The following is a 16,285-nucleotide window of genomic DNA, read 5'->3' on the forward strand; positions in this document are numbered from 1 at the left end:
TCTTGCACAGTTTCACCTATGCTCTTTGTGTGTGTGTGTGTGTGTGTGTGTGTGTGTGTGTGTGTGTGTGTGTGTGTGTGTGTGTGTGTGTGTGTGTGTGTGTGTGTGTGTGTGTGTGTGTGTGTGTGTGTGTGTGTGTGTGTGTGTGTGTGTGTGTGTGTGTGTGTGTGTGTGTGTGTGTGTGTGTGTGTGTGTGTGTGTGTGTGTGTGTGTGTGTGTGTGTGTGTGTGTGTGTGTGTGTGTGTGTGTGTGTGTGTGTGTGTGTGTGTGTGTGTGTGTGTGTGTGTGTGTGTGTGTGTGTGTGTGTGTGTGTGTGTGTGTGTGTGTGTGTGTGTGTGTGTGTGTGTGTGTGTGTGTGTGTGTGTGTGTGTGTGTGTGTGTGTGTGTGTGTGTGTGTGTGTGTGTGTGTGTGTGTGTGTGTGTGTGTGTGTGTGTGTGTGTGTGTGTGTGTGTGTGTGTGTGTGTGTGTGTGTGTGTGTGTGTGTGTGTGTGTGTGTGTGTGTGTGTGTGTGTGTGTGTGTGTGTGTGTGTGTGTGTGTGTGTGTGTTACTGTTTGTCGATTTCTTACGTGAGCCTTGATGGCTTCGCCTCTTGTTAAAGATCGTTCAGTTCGAAATTCCAAAGCTGGAAAAGTGTCCATGTCTCGATTAAGTAGAAATATATTTATTTTATTTCTCTAATGAAAATAACAACACAGAAGTGGAAGAATATACTTTCCACAAAACATTAGCAGAAGAGGAAATTATTATTAGAACAACACTAGGAAGATTAAGGAAAATAAAGCAGAACTGACATTTGATGGACACTTTGAGGGCATCAGCGTCATCATGTGCAGCGTCAATGTCGAGACCAGAACCGTTCAGCTGCAAGACGTGCGTCACGTTATCCGCCGTCAGCATGACGTCATCACGTCCTGTCAACATTACAACTCTTATTACCATATCGTTATAGTATATTTTAGTTTGAACAGGTCTTTCAAAACTGAAACGTGCATCATGTGAACAAGTGAAACCTTAATACCTCTCTTTGCTCTGGGTTTGTTTGTTTTTTACCGGTGTGCCACCACAACCTTTTTTGCGTGTTGGTAAAGACAGATTCTTTTCAACATAGTTCAGCTTTCATTGCCTATCTCTCATTCACTTCTATTATCTGAAGCGTACTATTTTACAGATCAGGATGCTAAAACAGAATTGTTGCCCTATCTAAACTTAATTTCTTACGTTTCACACAGAGTGGGATGACGTCAAAGGAAGTAGCAATGTGGGCCTTGCTGACGCCATACAACCTTTGCGTCAGACATCTCCCGGGCTCCATGTTGAACAGGTTGGCAGTGGGATCAGGCAGGTCCTCGGTGGAGATGTTCTTCTTCGTGTAATCGCCGACACTGATCTGATCTGGAGTCTCGTCTCTGTGCACGAAGCCGTTGACAATGGCGACTTTCTTGGCTCCTTTCAGGCCCACCACGGTTTGGGGAAAAACATCGTCTTTTCCCTCACGTGTACCAATAGCAAGCTCTGTTAAAAAAGTAGAATTGACAGGATGAGATAATCGCTGCAATCTGTGTGTGTGTAACCGAGTGCCGAAACACCACAATCACCTTTGGAGGCGAAGTCCAATCAAACAGGATTGAGAATTTTAGAGCTTAATTCTAAGCCCTATAAAAACTGTTATGCATTCGCAAAGGAATCCATGAACATACAGAGAGACAAAAGCCGCCAGACCCCATCACAAACAGAACTCTACAATCCACAGGTGTTCTAAGGCGAACAACTCTGCAGAGTCTGCTGTGAAGGGCGACGGTAGTCTCCCTGTCACATGTGCAACAGGAAAGGAGGATAACCCCTCCAAAAAAAGAACAAAATACAACCAAAGCAATCCCCCTCCACCCCCATATTAAACAATATAATAAAGCTTAGTAAAGACACCACCACCGCCACCAAAACACATCAAACACTGGTTCGGTTGCTTGATACATCTGATTCAAGTTTATCAAAGTTAAGGTGTTTGTTGTTTTCATTGGTTTAAATATCATGCATTTACAATATCGTCCGCCACATTACTCGTTTGTTTCTAAAAGCACATTTATAAGTTAATCTTGTGCTACTTTATTACAAGAGTCAGTTATGGCTTTGTATTTATGCAACTGAATAAAACACAACTGTTTATACCAAGGTGTTTGCTCTCTTTGAAATAAGACCCCTGCTCTGGCGCTCTTTAAAAGGCGAAACAGACCATAAATACGTACGGTTTAACATCAGCAAACACCAACCACGACAACAACAGTCTTTTCCCCCCACCCCAGACTGACCGTAGTACTCGATGTCGACTTGCTGAGCTATGGTGGGGTCCACATCCAGATCGAGTTCCAGCTGGTCCGTGTTCTCCGTCACTCCTAACGTCACGTCTTCAACAGTCACTGACGTCACGTTGCCCATGGTCACGTGGTACGCTGTCATGTCTGGTGGTGACGTATGCAGCGTGAAGTTGGTCCACGCTTCACTGACCAGTCCAGCTTCGTTTTCAGCTTGCAGGGTGATGAAGTACACGTTGCCTTCCTCCAGGTGAGGTTCTAAGCCTGTGAAGATATACTGCCCATGATTTTCATCCACTGCGACTTTGGGGATGATGTCATCGTCACCCGGCCTTGACCCCAAGCTGACCCTGACCTCCGTGACGTCCGATATATCTTCAGAAACCTCCCAGGTCACGCCCACGCTGTGGTTATTTCCCAGGAAAGCGATCTCGACGTCCTTGGAGAAGTGCGGGTTGAAGCAGTAGAGGGACTTGACGACAGGCGGGGACGTGTCGATGACGAGGCCTGGCGACCTGACCACCGTCTCCAGACCGCTGTGGTCAACCACACGCACGTGCAGGTAGTAGGTGGGCAGCTGGAACTCGCTCATCTCCTCCTTGCTGGCGTTGAGGGCTGCCGGATCGTCCCACGCCGTGTCGTTGCCGTTGTCTGAGGACGCTGAGTCGTTGGAGCGGAGCGAGGTGTTGGCGAAGACCCGGTCCCCGGCCTGCAGTCTCAGCCCGCGAAGAGTCAGCGGCAGCAGCGTGAAGTCGTCAGACAGGTGCTCCCCACGACACCCGGAGCAGATATCGGTGCACTGCTGCAGACACGGCAGGCAGAACGACTTGAACAGAGTGTCGTTGTCCACGTTACTGGTGGTGTTGTAGCTGTCGCTGATGCCCACCCACACCTGGGCCAGGTCGCTGGTGAGGTCGGTGAAGGGGTTGCCGTGGGAACAGGGAGGGGGCGGGTGGAGGGGGAGGGACAGGGCGCGGAGGATGGTAACGGCCCTGAAGGGACGGAAGGGGTCCAGCACAGGGGGGAACGAGTCGTTCACGTTCCAGCCGTACACCGTCAGCACGCAGGGTCCAGACAACACCAGTCCGCTGACCGACGCCTTGCTTTGACCGTTGACCCCCACACTCACCTCCCACACCTCCCCCCGCCCTCGGGTCAAGGTCAGGCTGTAATGGGCTGTGCTGGCGGCAAGGTCAAAGTCAACAGGGACCCAGGTGTGCTTGAGCTGCAGGGCGTCCTGGGCCCACAGCAGCAGTCTCACTCCGCCCTCCCTAGTCAGGAACGTCAGGCCCACACCGTAGTCCTCGTCATTACCCACGTGGCCTGCAAGAACACAACGAAATAAGTTGAAGTATCACATTCACAGAACAGCAGCTGCTGCCATATATTCACCGAAAAGCCTAAAAACTATGGTATCTCATTTACAAACCATCTCAAAATGGCAGACACACAAAACAAGAGGCAGATGATCCATGTTACAATGTCACAACAGATGTCTCCTGATGGTATTGAATTGATACTGTTGTAGCTGGATATCTAACAACTATTCAAATCTGTAACTGTGCATTTTGCCTTAGATCAGATTATAATTCAGTGTGCTGTGTGTCTTCTTATACCTGGCTTGAGAGTCTGATTCCTGTCTTCAGGACACACACCGTCTGACGTGCTGCACGGCAATGACGACTCGTTGCCAGGCAACAAACCATTTTGTTGGGCAAAAGGAGGCTGGAGCGTGGATGACGTCAGAGCAATGCCAGTTATGATGTCATCACCGGAAGCAGGCGACAGACGGAACTTGTAGGTGCCTTCCCGCCATGCAATGGGACCAAACTGTGCAGCACCCCTGTCCACACCTATCATGAGAAGGAACTCGATGAAACATGTCCATGACAAGACGGCAGGAGTCACAATTAGGGTGTGGGAGAAAAAAACACCACACACTTGGGTATAGAAACTGCACTACACGTCATGATGGCTCATTTTTCTTAAGGAGACACCCCGCTTGGCTGGCCCTTGTATTCTTGCCTCCTTTTCGAAGTCCCTCCCTCTCATACACTAAGTCCAGTCCAAATGAGTAATAATGACTGCTACTTGCAATTGGAATTGCCTTTAAATATGTGCTGTGCTAAAACGACTGCTCATTTCTAACAGTGTCCATTGTGACGAGGACTGACCAACCTGTGAGGTAAGGGTTGTGTTGCACCATCACCTGTAGCCCTGCTTCGTCAAAACCAACACTGCGAGCACTGAACTCTCCTTCCTTGCTCGTCCAGTTGTGTCGTGTGTTTGGAGACAGGAGATCCACTTGTGTCACGCAGTCCTGAAATAGAACATGGCAGTGTTAGACTGGCCAGATCTGAAATACTGGACAGTGGTATTGCTCTAAAATATGTACTGGACAGTGGTATTGCTCTAAAATGTGTTTTATAAACATAAGATCGTATTTGAAACCTAGTTGTCATGGCTGCAACTGGTCACCTTTAACACTTAAAGAACTGCGCCTCTACGATAGCCGTATTTTCAAGGTGGGTGTATTGATGAGAATCAAGTATTAAAGAACCGATAATCTGGAGAAGAAAAGGCAGTGTAGTTGAGGCCTATCATGAAATCATATTAGCAGCTTTACAAAATGCAGTAATTCTGATTTAAAGAAGCTGTCATATCCACAAGAAGGTGATTGGTGTTCACATTCGGGGTTCCCCTATTTAAAATCAGTTGTACAGAAATGATTGCATAATTACAAGAACTGATACTGACAACAGTGATGCCGAGAGATGTGAAGACTGAGAACAATCTTGAGATATCAGGAGAGGACCATCATGTAAGACACTCACTCACACAGACTGATTTCAAGCCATCCTTATCTGAATGTGTTCAACAGGCACGTGACCAAACACAATGTAACTAGTTGCTTGTTGAGACTTGCTGAGGGCTAAACAGTACTGCTGTCTGGGTACATTGCTAAACCCTCAACTGTGAATGTGGATGCTAAACTGAACAGTTATGTGGACAAACACAGTGTCATGAAAGCTTTACCTGTGTTGACCGATACATCGACTGCACAACGATGACAGCGGACACAGTGTCATGAAAGCCTTACCTGTGGTGACCGATACACCGACTGCACAGCGATGACAGCAGACACAGTGTGGGTGTGTGGCTGAAAGGTCTGGTCAGCCCCAGTCCAGTCCTTGCCCAGCTTGACCAGTCCAGGGCGGGGCGGCGTGGTGTCCAGCAGAACCGGACGACTGGTGGCCCGAGTGTCCAGCCCCGCTCCGTTCCTGACGGTCACTCGCACAAAGTACAGTGTCTTTTCCACAAGCTGCAGGTTCCTGAAGAAGACCACAGTCTGGTTCTCGGCCTGCACGGACCGCACGAGCTGCACGCGGTCTGGGTCAGTGTCCGGACTGCAGGTTATGCTGGACACCAGGTCAAGGGTCACGGTCTGCACGCCACTCTCTGGGTCCGGAAAGTCGTCCAGCTTGACCACCAGAGTCTGTGGGGAGTGGACGAAGATGACGGTTTTGGCGTTGAACCCTTCAGCCCTCACCTGACCCTTGACTGGCGGCGTGGTGTCCACGAGAACACGGCCACTGGCCGCCGCAGAGCAGTGACCCATTCTGTCTGCAGCCATGACAGTCACGTAGTACGACTTGCCGTGCTCTAAGCTCAGGTGATCCAGGACTGCCAGGGATTCTTCGGCAAGGACTTCAAGGGGTCTGACGTCAAACAGGTCAGTGTGGTTGTGGAGGAAGACAGAGCAGTCATGCGTGTCGTTGTCCCAGGCTGGAGGCTGGGAGCTGATGCCGGCATAGTAATGCGTGATGACCATGTCAGAGTCAAACCCAACCCACCAGAAACGAAGGCTGTCTGTGCTGCTCTGGTACGCTGACGCGTCCACATGCCCCGCTGTGACGTCTCCACTGAAGCCTCCCCTGATGCCGTCAGAGGAGCTCTCTACGTAACTTCCTGCTGCGCTGTACGCCCTCACTGTCACGTAGTAGGTCTGGGTCTTGGCGGTGAGGTTGAGGCCGTAGAACGCAATGCTGGTGTTGAGACCAACATCCTCAAAGGCGTGAATGTCAGACCGAGACTCTGGATGACGTATGTCAGTGCCAACTGCTGCCATGTACCTGTGTAAGGTTTAAGTAGAAGTGTGACGGAATACGAAAGAGGATGGATGGATTTATGGAACTGACACAGCTGATTTCAGAGAACAAAACAAACAGCTACATCACCCTTCCCCTCCCACCAATCCCCCACTCCAATCAAAAGGAAAACATGGAGTTGGGCATGGAGAAAAGAGAACAATTTAGAGAAAGTTCCATTGAACTAAAACAGTCATATGATAGAGATAGAGACACAAACACAAACACGCCTCACACACCGCATAGTTTCAGAGTCTGACAAAAAAGTAATGCAATATGTGCACATAACTCGGTAACAAAACAAAAACTCACCTGATAATATGGTTGGAGGGCAGAGTGGATCTCGCATCACCGAACTCGTCCCAGTTAGCGGCCAGCGTGTCTGTGTGTTGCTGGAAGTCGATGTCGTTGTCGCCCAGCCCGTCTCTGACGGTGGCGGTGTCAGGCCGTGAGATCAGCACCGTCACTCCGTCAGAGTACGCCGTCCGTGTTCTATTCAGCGCGTCCACAATCCGCACGTAGCTGATGTAGCTGTTGGAAGGTAGATATATTATAGAAAATATAGATAAGATAAGATAGATAAGATAAGATATGATAAGATAAGATAAGGGGAGGAGAGGCCGTCACTCCGTCAGAGTGCGCCGTCCGTGTTCTGTTCAGCGCATCCACGATCCGCACGTAGCTGATGTAGGTATTGGAAGGTAGATATATAATAGATGAAATAGATAAGATAAGATAAAGGGAGGAGAGGGCGGTGTCAGGCCGTGTGATCAACACCGTCACTTCGTCAGAGAACGCCGTCTGTATTCTGTTCAGCGCGTCCACGATCCGCACGTAGCTCATGTAGCTGTTGGACAATTAAATATATGTATAGCTGTCATGAATTATTATTATGAGGCGCGAACCTGTCAAGAATAGAATAGGCAACCGAGACTACTCGCGCATTACACGACGTAGCCAAGTGACGTATTCATGTGTGACGTATCCAAATGTACTGACGTAAACTAAAATCGTTTCACGAGAGGGTCGTTTTCCGCAAGTCCACGGAACGAAGAACGCTTGGAGGAAAAGCCGTTCCCCTGTCTTTGAAGGAACCCACGGTCCAATGATTCATTCATCTTCCTCTTCCTCATGTTGCCGTAATTGTGGAGAGAGATGTAACCAGACTACTACTGCTATTAACTTGATGATGGTGTCTTGAAAAGAAGAGTGACGTCCCAAACCAGGAGCGCGGTCTTCAAGTCCAGTCAAGTGCTGCACGTCATCTCGAGTACCTTTTCAATGACATCGAGCTAAGTCAAAACTTCATAAACATTATGTGTATTCCTTTGTTTTGATGTCCTCCAAGGGAAAATTCTGGAGAACGTTTGCGGCGGCGGAGTCACGTTAGATTACCATGACAGAATTGAAATCCAACAGCAATAGACATTTGATCAGAGTGTGTTGTGATTCAAGAAACATGACCTAGCTTGTACAGTGTGTGATACGTTTAGTACGATACTGATATTTGGCAAAAATATAGACTAACCTGATTAATGTGTGCTGCATTGCAAGAATTTTATTAACACTATCCATGTATTAAATTATGTAAACCTGTGTTGATCTTTCTCCGCTACTTCGAGAGCATGGGAAAGAGTGAAGGAAAGTAAAGTCAAGGTAGTACCTGTTTCTTTAGCTAATACGAAAAGGCGGCGTGTTTTCCTTCCATAAACTTCCTTTGGAAGGCGCACGCAGAAAGAAACAGGCTGACGAAAACTGACCTGTGACATATGGGGGCTTCGTCCGGGATTTTGTAACTCGTAATTTCAATTTGGCTTCCCCAAACAAATTTTCTTCAAACAAATTCCCTATTCGTTTTTCGTTTGTGTGTTCGTCCGTTCATGTTCATCATCGTATAAATCAACTTTTGTGTTTATTCATGTTTATAGTTAGCTCATCATTTAACGATAACAGAGTCTGACGTGTGTGCTTCAGCACACGGGAATAATCCAAATGAAGAGTGACGCAAGGCTTTGACGTCACTATAATAATTTACGTAAAGCACTAATGTTATAGTAGTTTAGTTCCCCCTATTTGGCTGTGCTAAACAAAAAGCTATAACAGAAGACAGTGGACTAACACCCTGTCAGGCCATCCTGTGTCCCTTAGTCGACAAAATTATAATATTGTTGGTCGCCGTGGGAGGTTGGTGGGCGAATTGGGTTATATACGAGGGATAGCACTCATCTTCGTCCAGAAGGACCGTGGAAGTGAAGTTGATTCTGCAGACAGTCACACTTCACAACGCCAAGAGTAAGGGTTAGGAAATTTAGATTATTGTCTATACAGCAGTAGATAATTGAAGAATCTTATTTCGACTTACTGTGCGATAGAATCGAGTTGATATTAATATAGGCGAAAGGTCCACGTTGATGGAGCGCCGATGAGATATTAAAATGAAGTTCACTCGATAGAACGGTATATTGTTTGACATATACCAGAAGAACCATAAATTCTAGTGTTAGGTATCCGTGGTTGTAAAAGGATATTAGAATGGTTCAGAGAAATCGTGTCATTGGGACACGTAGCGTTTACTGAGGTAACGTTGAACGTTCATGAATTCAAGTAGCAAAGTGAGCTTCACTAAAGTAACACTTCATTCTATAGTGAGGGAGTTTTCTCTCTCTAGTAAATAGTGTGTGAAAAGCAGTTTAGTCAAATCGGTTTTTCAACCGAGCATCACGTATTTGCAGTTTGATTCAGTGAATATCTGTGTGTGAGTTAACGTAAAGGATATGCAAACATCCAAACACCCGAGTACTAGGGCGCATATAGCAAAAATGAACGCTGACCCGCAGAACCAGAATACGGCTGAGGCCGTAGTTTCAGATGTTGAAGGTGGTGACACAAACACCCAAGGAGAATCGAGCGATAATGATTCTCAGACGTTAGGCGCGCGTGTAACGACTTATGTATCCGCTGCGAGTAATGAACGTGCAGGTCCGATCCACCCTGTGAAATCCGGATTGGAGTGGACTCGCGAACTTTTGGCGATAGGACGAGAGTTAGGACTCGAAGGCAAAGACTTGCGTGAGTTTGTAGCTGAAGAACGCGCACGAGAGGAACGTGAACGTGAACGTGAACGTGAAGCCGGTGAACGAGAAGCCGATCGCGCGTTTCAGCTAGAACAGTTGAGGATACAAACGGAAGCACGCCGAGACAACGCCAACAATAACGCGTCGAGGCGTCGTGGGGATGACGACTTTATCCCAAAAATCCCTTTTCTTGATGACAAAGACGACATCGAGAGTTGGTTTGCACAATTTGAACATTATGCAACCGACTGTCATCTCGACGACGAACGCAAAGCTACGAGAATGGTGTATTTCCTGAAAGGAAAGGCAAGAACCATTTATGCAAAACTCAGTTTCGAAGACGCGCGCAACTACAACACTTTGAAGAATGCGTTGTATGATGGATTTCAACTGACAGCAGATCAATATCGGAAGAAATTCCGTCAGCTGAAGCGAAACCCATCTGACACGTACAAAGAACATGTCACCAAACTTGAGCGCATCCTCGATAAATGGATCGAGTTAGCCAAGTGCGATGAACATGTGGCAGATCTGAAGGATCTAGTTCTCAGAGAACAATTAGAGAACACCTTCCCTGCCGAAGTGATGTTGCACGTACTTGATCGGAAACCGAAGTCTGCGAAAGAAATGGGCGAAATTGCCACGGAGTACGAACAATCACGTTCGAACATCAGGCCACGGCAATCTCACCAAAACCATTCTAGCGGCAGCGCGTTTTCGAACACAAAAAGTTCGAATGTCGTCAGAAGTGACGCGAAAGAGAAAGCGTCACAGAAAGAACATAAATACGTGAGCGATGATGAAAAGCAAAGACTGAAAGCCACAGGCTGTTGTTTTTTTTGCAAGGGCAAAGGGCACCTGTCGCGATTTTGTCCCAATAAGGGAGAAAGCGTTCACGCAGTTCATGTTCGAAATGAATTTGATGGACAAGAAATCCCCGTACATCTTGACAAGCTGTGCAAGTCGTGCAAAAAGAAGGATTTCAAAGAGGAAGTGTTCATCAAATTAGACGGCCGAATCGTAAAAGCATTACGCGATTCCGGGTGCTCAGGTATTATGGTCAGGGCCGACCTTATACCTGAAGAAAGGTACTTGGCAAAGAAAAAAGAAACTACTCTCGCAGAGAAGAAAACACGGAAATTGTGTCCCACGGCTGTGGCCCACATTGACTGTCCGTATTTTGATGCCAAAACCGAAGTGGTCATACTCGAAGATCCCATTTATCCTGTCCTCATAGGAAAATGGTATGGTGTAGGCCAGAACAAGAGGAAGACCCCTTTGTTTCCAGTACGTGACCCGAGTTGGTATCAAGGTGAGACCAACGCGACGGTCAGTACACGTAAGCAAGAGAAGGAGGAAAAAGAGCAGAATGAGAAACCTGTGCCGGGAACTAGGCATGATGACAGAAATACACACAAGATGTATTCCCCGCACGATCTCAAGAAGGCTCAGAATGATGATGAAACACTGGCAAAAGTACGCCAGATGGCTGTTTCAGGAGAATCATTCCACGGCGTGAGGTATGTCTACAAGAAAGAAATCTTGTACAGGACAACCCTCGACAAAACCGGGAGTGAGTCTAGTAAAGTCGTTGTTCCCAAAGAAATGAGAACCAAAGTTCTTTCTTTTGGGCACGACCACCCGATGGCAGGTCATCTCGGGCAAAAGAAAACCACTGATAGAATCCGGTGTGAGTTCTGGTGGCCAGGTTTTGTCGGAGACATAAAACGTTACTGTCTCTCGTGTGACACATGCCAAAGAACAGCGCCAAAAAGCAGAACCAAGAAAGCACCTCAAGACAGTCTGGGGTTCTCACCCTTTGAAATGCAGTATGGCAAGACCATCAGAGGTCCCATGCAGGATCTGCGTCGGGCATGGACTGATGAATCGGTCGAAGGTGAACAGAAGACGACAGCAGAATACGTTGTCGACCTCAGAAACAGAATTGACGAAAAAAAAAAGAAGAAGCAGAAGAACACATCGCCGTAGTCATCGAGGAAGATGATACGATGAACGATGATATCTTCCGAATAGACACTCAGAAGATGATTCCTCTGCTGGAAACTACTCGTACAGAAGATGTCACAAGCGTGAACTTCTGTAAAGAATTGAGTAGAGAAAGAACAAAAGAGGCGAAAGCGATCTGTAGTACATTCTCCAAGAATATGACTGATGTACCGATTACTACCAACTTGGAGAAGTGCAGAATCGAACTTTCAGAGAAGAAACCTGTGTTTGTTCAACCGAGACCCATACCTCATGCGATGGTGAAAACGGTTGTAGACGAGATCGACGAGATGTTGAAGCTCAGGGTCATTGAACCGGCAAACTCACCGTACAATGCTCAAATCGTTTTTGTAAAGAAGAAAGGAGGTAAGAAATACCGGGTTGTGACAACCATAGAGCAAATTAATTAAGTCGCGCTTCATATAGTGACTAAATTTGGGAAATTCATTCTCAAGAAAGGGGCTGTCATGAATTATTATTATGAGGCGCGAACCTGTCAAGAATAGAATAGGCAACCGAGACTACTCGCGCATTACACGACGTAGCCAAGTGACGTATTCATGTGTGACGTATCCAAATGTACTGACGTAAACTAAAATCGTTTCACGAGAGGGTCGTTTTCCGCAAGTCCACGGAACGAAGAACGCTTGGAGGAAAAGCCGTTCCCCTGTCTTTGAAGGAACCCACGGTCCAATGATTCATTCATCTTCCTCTTCCTCATGTTGCCGTAATTGTGGAGAGAGATGTAACCAGACTACTACTGCTATTAACTTGATGATGGTGTCTTGAAAAGAAGAGTGACGTCCCAAACCAGGAGCGCGGTCTTCAAGTCCAGTCAAGTGCTGCACGTCATCTCGAGTACCTTTTCAATGACATCGAGCTAAGTCAAAACTTCATAAACATTATGTGTATTCCTTTGTTTTGATGTCCTCCAAGGGAAAATTCTGGAGAACGTTTGCGGCGGCGGAGTCACGTTAGATTACCATGACAGAATTGAAATCCAACAGCAATAGACATTTGATCAGAGTGTGTTGTGATTCAAGAAACATGACCTAGCTTGTACAGTGTGTGATACGTTTAGTACGATACTGATATTTGGCAAAAATATAGACTAACCTGATTAATGTGTGCTGCATTGCAAGAATTTTATTAACACTATCCATGTATTAAATTATGTAAACCTGTGTTGATCTTTCTCCGCTACTTCGAGAGCATGGGAAAGAGTGAAGGAAAGTAAAGTCAAGGTAGTACCTGTTTCTTTAGCTAATACGAAAAGGCGGCGTGTTTTCCTTCCATAAACTTCCTTTGGAAGGCGCACGCAGAAAGAAACAGGCTGACGAAAACTGACCTGTGACAATAGCCATGCAGCCGCTGTTGCAGAAACTGTGTGTGTTTCCGATAATGAAACAGTAAATAACCTTGTTTCGTCAAAACAAAAAGAATACAGACCAGAAACCAGTTTTGGAATATTCTTCACCAATATTTTGTCAGCTTATCGCCGACTCATTCAGGATGGTGTGGAATGACGGCATGTGATCAGTGCCATATTTTTACCTTGCTTTCGTTTAATTCTGTTACAGGTTCTAGTCTTCAAACTACTTTCTACAGTTCTGTGACAGTAATTTAGTTGTTAGTGTTGAAGATGGTCGATATTGCTGCTTGGCATCCTGCGTCTGTGCGCGTCAAACAATGAATAGACCCAAACATCATACTTCAGGGAAGTATTCCACTTTCGTAATACTGTATCAGAAAATCAAGATTAGCCCTATAACTGCCACAATAACTATGAGAGAAAAAATCAATACACTGACAAGGGAAACAACAGTTGTATATTGCCCTTTGCGTTTGGAGCAAGATGATTGCCTCCCCTGATGGCCATTTTCTCAGTTTTGGTATAATTGTTGTTGTTTTTATAGCTTTTTTTTTAGTAAATTCGTCGGGCAATCAATGAGTTAAAACTCGTCATCTATAAGATTTAAAATAAAAAATAAACGATTTTTTATTTTTTTTATTAAAACAACTCATCATCTCACGTCTTGAAGTTGTCTAGATGCAGCGCGTCGTTGTAGAAGTACGTGGCGGTGTCCGGGATGTGGGTGAAGTTGGTGAGGGGCTGACCAGCCAGCTCCAGCACTGACCACTGGGCGAGCAGCACTGGACACGGGTCAGAGTAGCGCCACCGGCCCTCCAGCACGTGCACCTCGCTCTGACCGTCACGATCACTCTCATCTGGTCCGTCACTCACCTGTGACAGACAGGTCTTACTGCATGGTGACAAATATCAACCAATGTGAGTTTTCACTTTTTGGTTTGAACAAGATGTTATTCGATTTCAACATGATACAATAATAAAATAAAATACAATAGGGGTACGAACTCAAGCAAACTTTTATTTTACGTGCCCTAGACAGATTTCCACCTTTTTTTAAACTACACAATTTTATTAACCCTTTTTCCCATTTTCGACGTTTGAATATCACTCTACCGCGAGATCGTTCGTTCTGGAGTTCCCATACAAACATTATCAGAATTTCCGTTCCCAACTTTTACAGCTATGACTTAAAATATACAAGGAGATCTCAGTTGTACGAAGAACAACCACCACTCTGTCATAATCTTCAGTATTTCTCAGTCACGAGCAGTCTGGCCTTCACTTCACTTTGCACTCACCTCCAGCCGAGGCTCAGGACTGATGACGACAGCGTCTGACGTAGCTATGACGTAAAGGCCAACAGTGTTGGTGATTCTAGCGGTGACGTAGACAGTAGCCCCGGCAGACAGGGCAAGTCTCTCCATTACGTACATACCGTCTGCCTCACCACACACACGGAATCCTCTGACGTCACTGCGGCCTGGAGAGGAACCCAGGGCCAGCTCGACACTAGGACACAGAAATCACTTTATGTATGTTTGTCTTCTAGCACTGAATGTTCTAGCTACTTCTATACTTTAGGCTTATAATGCAAGGTGCTTGATATCTACACTGACCTGGGCACCTGCATACAACATAACACAGTGACAGGCTGATGAGGCAATGTAGAACATTCTTGTCCCTTACTCATCAGAGTTTGTTTCAAAATATCTCACACACAAAACAAGCAAACAAGCAAAGAAACAATCAATGCACAAAAATCGGACAGATTAAACTCAAACATCAGCAAGAAAAAAATGACTATCATTTACCTTCCAATTTCTGATTCTTTGTCTGTTACTCCTTTCAAAAGAATCTCCATGTAATCCTGAGTGGTCTGACATTGCTGCTTGACGTCATGGTGACCTGGACCTGGTGACGTCACGATTATCACTTCATCTACCGAAGGTGGGCTGACGTCTCTCATTACTTTTACTGGAATTTCTTTTTTTAGACCTGCAGCATTTGTCACTCCGACAATGACGAAGAAGTCTTTGATATCCTGGGATTCCAAGATGCTGTTGACATCATAGCTCCAATGATGAATATGACGTGGGACTGACGTCATGTTGATGATGTTAGCTTTGGAAGGACCGTTGCCGAGGCCTATCAGGATCTCTGACAGCGCGCTGTGTGTCTCGTTGATTGTCTCCCAGTCGCAGGAGAGAAGCGACGAGCGAGAAGACACGACCTTGCTGCATCGCAAGTCAATGATATCTGGCGGTGTAAAGTCAAGCGTCACAGTGGGAAAAGACAGGCTTGCCTCATTGCCTGCGTTGTCTGTCACCATTAGTGCAGGGAAGAGGGAGTCTCCCGATGAAATCCTGCTTCTCAACGCTAAGTGATCTTCAGGGACTGCTGGAACGTTCACACTGAGAGAGTTTGAGTCAAAGACGTCTTGCCGCATTCGGGTCTCGTTAAGTCCACTGGGGTCCCGTACTTCCCACATGACGTCAAGGTGGTCTGAAGTCACCTGGTACACCACGTCATGTGACGTCACAAGACGTGAACCGATGCGGAAAGAGGCTGTCGGTGGCGTGGTGTCGACAGTAAAACCGTCCGAGGAAGCCACGATGTACTGTTCGTGACAGTTGTGTCCGGTGGTGGCCCTGACGCTGCTGTAGTATGTCTGTCCCTCAAACTGCATGACGTCGACCTGAGCGAAGCCGTTTCCCGCGTCATCCACCACCAGCCCGTAGTCCGTGTAGGGCAGGACGTTGGTGGCGAAGGGCGAGGTGCCCACCCCCCACTCATAACCCGCAATGCCGCACGCCTGGCTGCTGAAGCCGCTGAAGGTGATGGCGATGGAGGACGTGTCGTGGGAAAAGTCGACGTCGTCGTCGTCCCGACCGTCAGACACGACGCCGGCCACGTTGGCGTGGAGCAGCAGGAACGGTTTGGACGTGACGATGCCGGACGCAATCCCGGCACCGTTGATGACGACCAGGTACACGCGGTACAGAACCTGCTTCTGCTCATTGCTGATCTGCAGGTGGAGGTCACGGAAGGAAAGCGTGGCTGGCAGAGACCCGTCGACAGTCAACACTTGAGGTGAGGACAGACAGTCATCAGAGCCGTCAGGGCCAATACAGAGGTGGGAGGTCTTGATGCCGCTCTGTGAGTCGTGAGGTGACCATGTGACCCACAGCGGTTCTTTGTCGACGTGCTCTACCTGGCCAGCATCATTGGTCTCCTCCTCCTCTCCTTCCCGCGCCAGTAGAACCTGCACACAGTGTTTGTCACGTGTGTGTCTGCGTCTCAACGAGTAATGACATGGCAATGCTGCAAAGATTGATGAAAGCTCGATACATTTAACTTTAACTAATAGTCCAGG

The 16,285-nt window shown here is 46.9% G+C and overlaps 1 protein-coding gene across 1 annotated transcript in view; it reads right to left on the minus strand.

Moving 5' to 3' along the window:
- The window catches only part of LOC138977095 (uncharacterized), a 91,752-nt gene that overhangs the window by 14,238 nt on the left and 61,229 nt on the right, over window positions 1–16,285 (minus strand). The window contains exons 50-59 of the mRNA XM_070350004.1: window positions 14,724–16,174; window positions 14,211–14,421; window positions 13,574–13,785; window positions 6,772–6,990; window positions 5,412–6,444; window positions 4,490–4,631; window positions 3,928–4,164; window positions 2,309–3,634; window positions 1,221–1,514; window positions 794–913 (exon numbers count right to left, since the gene is read on the minus strand). Of these exons, the coding sequence (XP_070206105.1) occupies window positions 794–913; window positions 1,221–1,514; window positions 2,309–3,634; window positions 3,928–4,164; window positions 4,490–4,631; window positions 5,412–6,444; window positions 6,772–6,990; window positions 13,574–13,785; window positions 14,211–14,421; window positions 14,724–16,174 (5,245 nt within the window). The remainder of the gene's footprint in view (window positions 1–793; window positions 914–1,220; window positions 1,515–2,308; window positions 3,635–3,927; window positions 4,165–4,489; window positions 4,632–5,411; window positions 6,445–6,771; window positions 6,991–13,573; window positions 13,786–14,210; window positions 14,422–14,723; window positions 16,175–16,285) is intronic.

Source organism: Littorina saxatilis, linkage group LG9 (assembly GCF_037325665.1).
Source record: "Littorina saxatilis isolate snail1 linkage group LG9, US_GU_Lsax_2.0, whole genome shotgun sequence".
Taxonomy (NCBI): Eukaryota; Metazoa; Mollusca; class Gastropoda; order Littorinimorpha; family Littorinidae; genus Littorina; species Littorina saxatilis.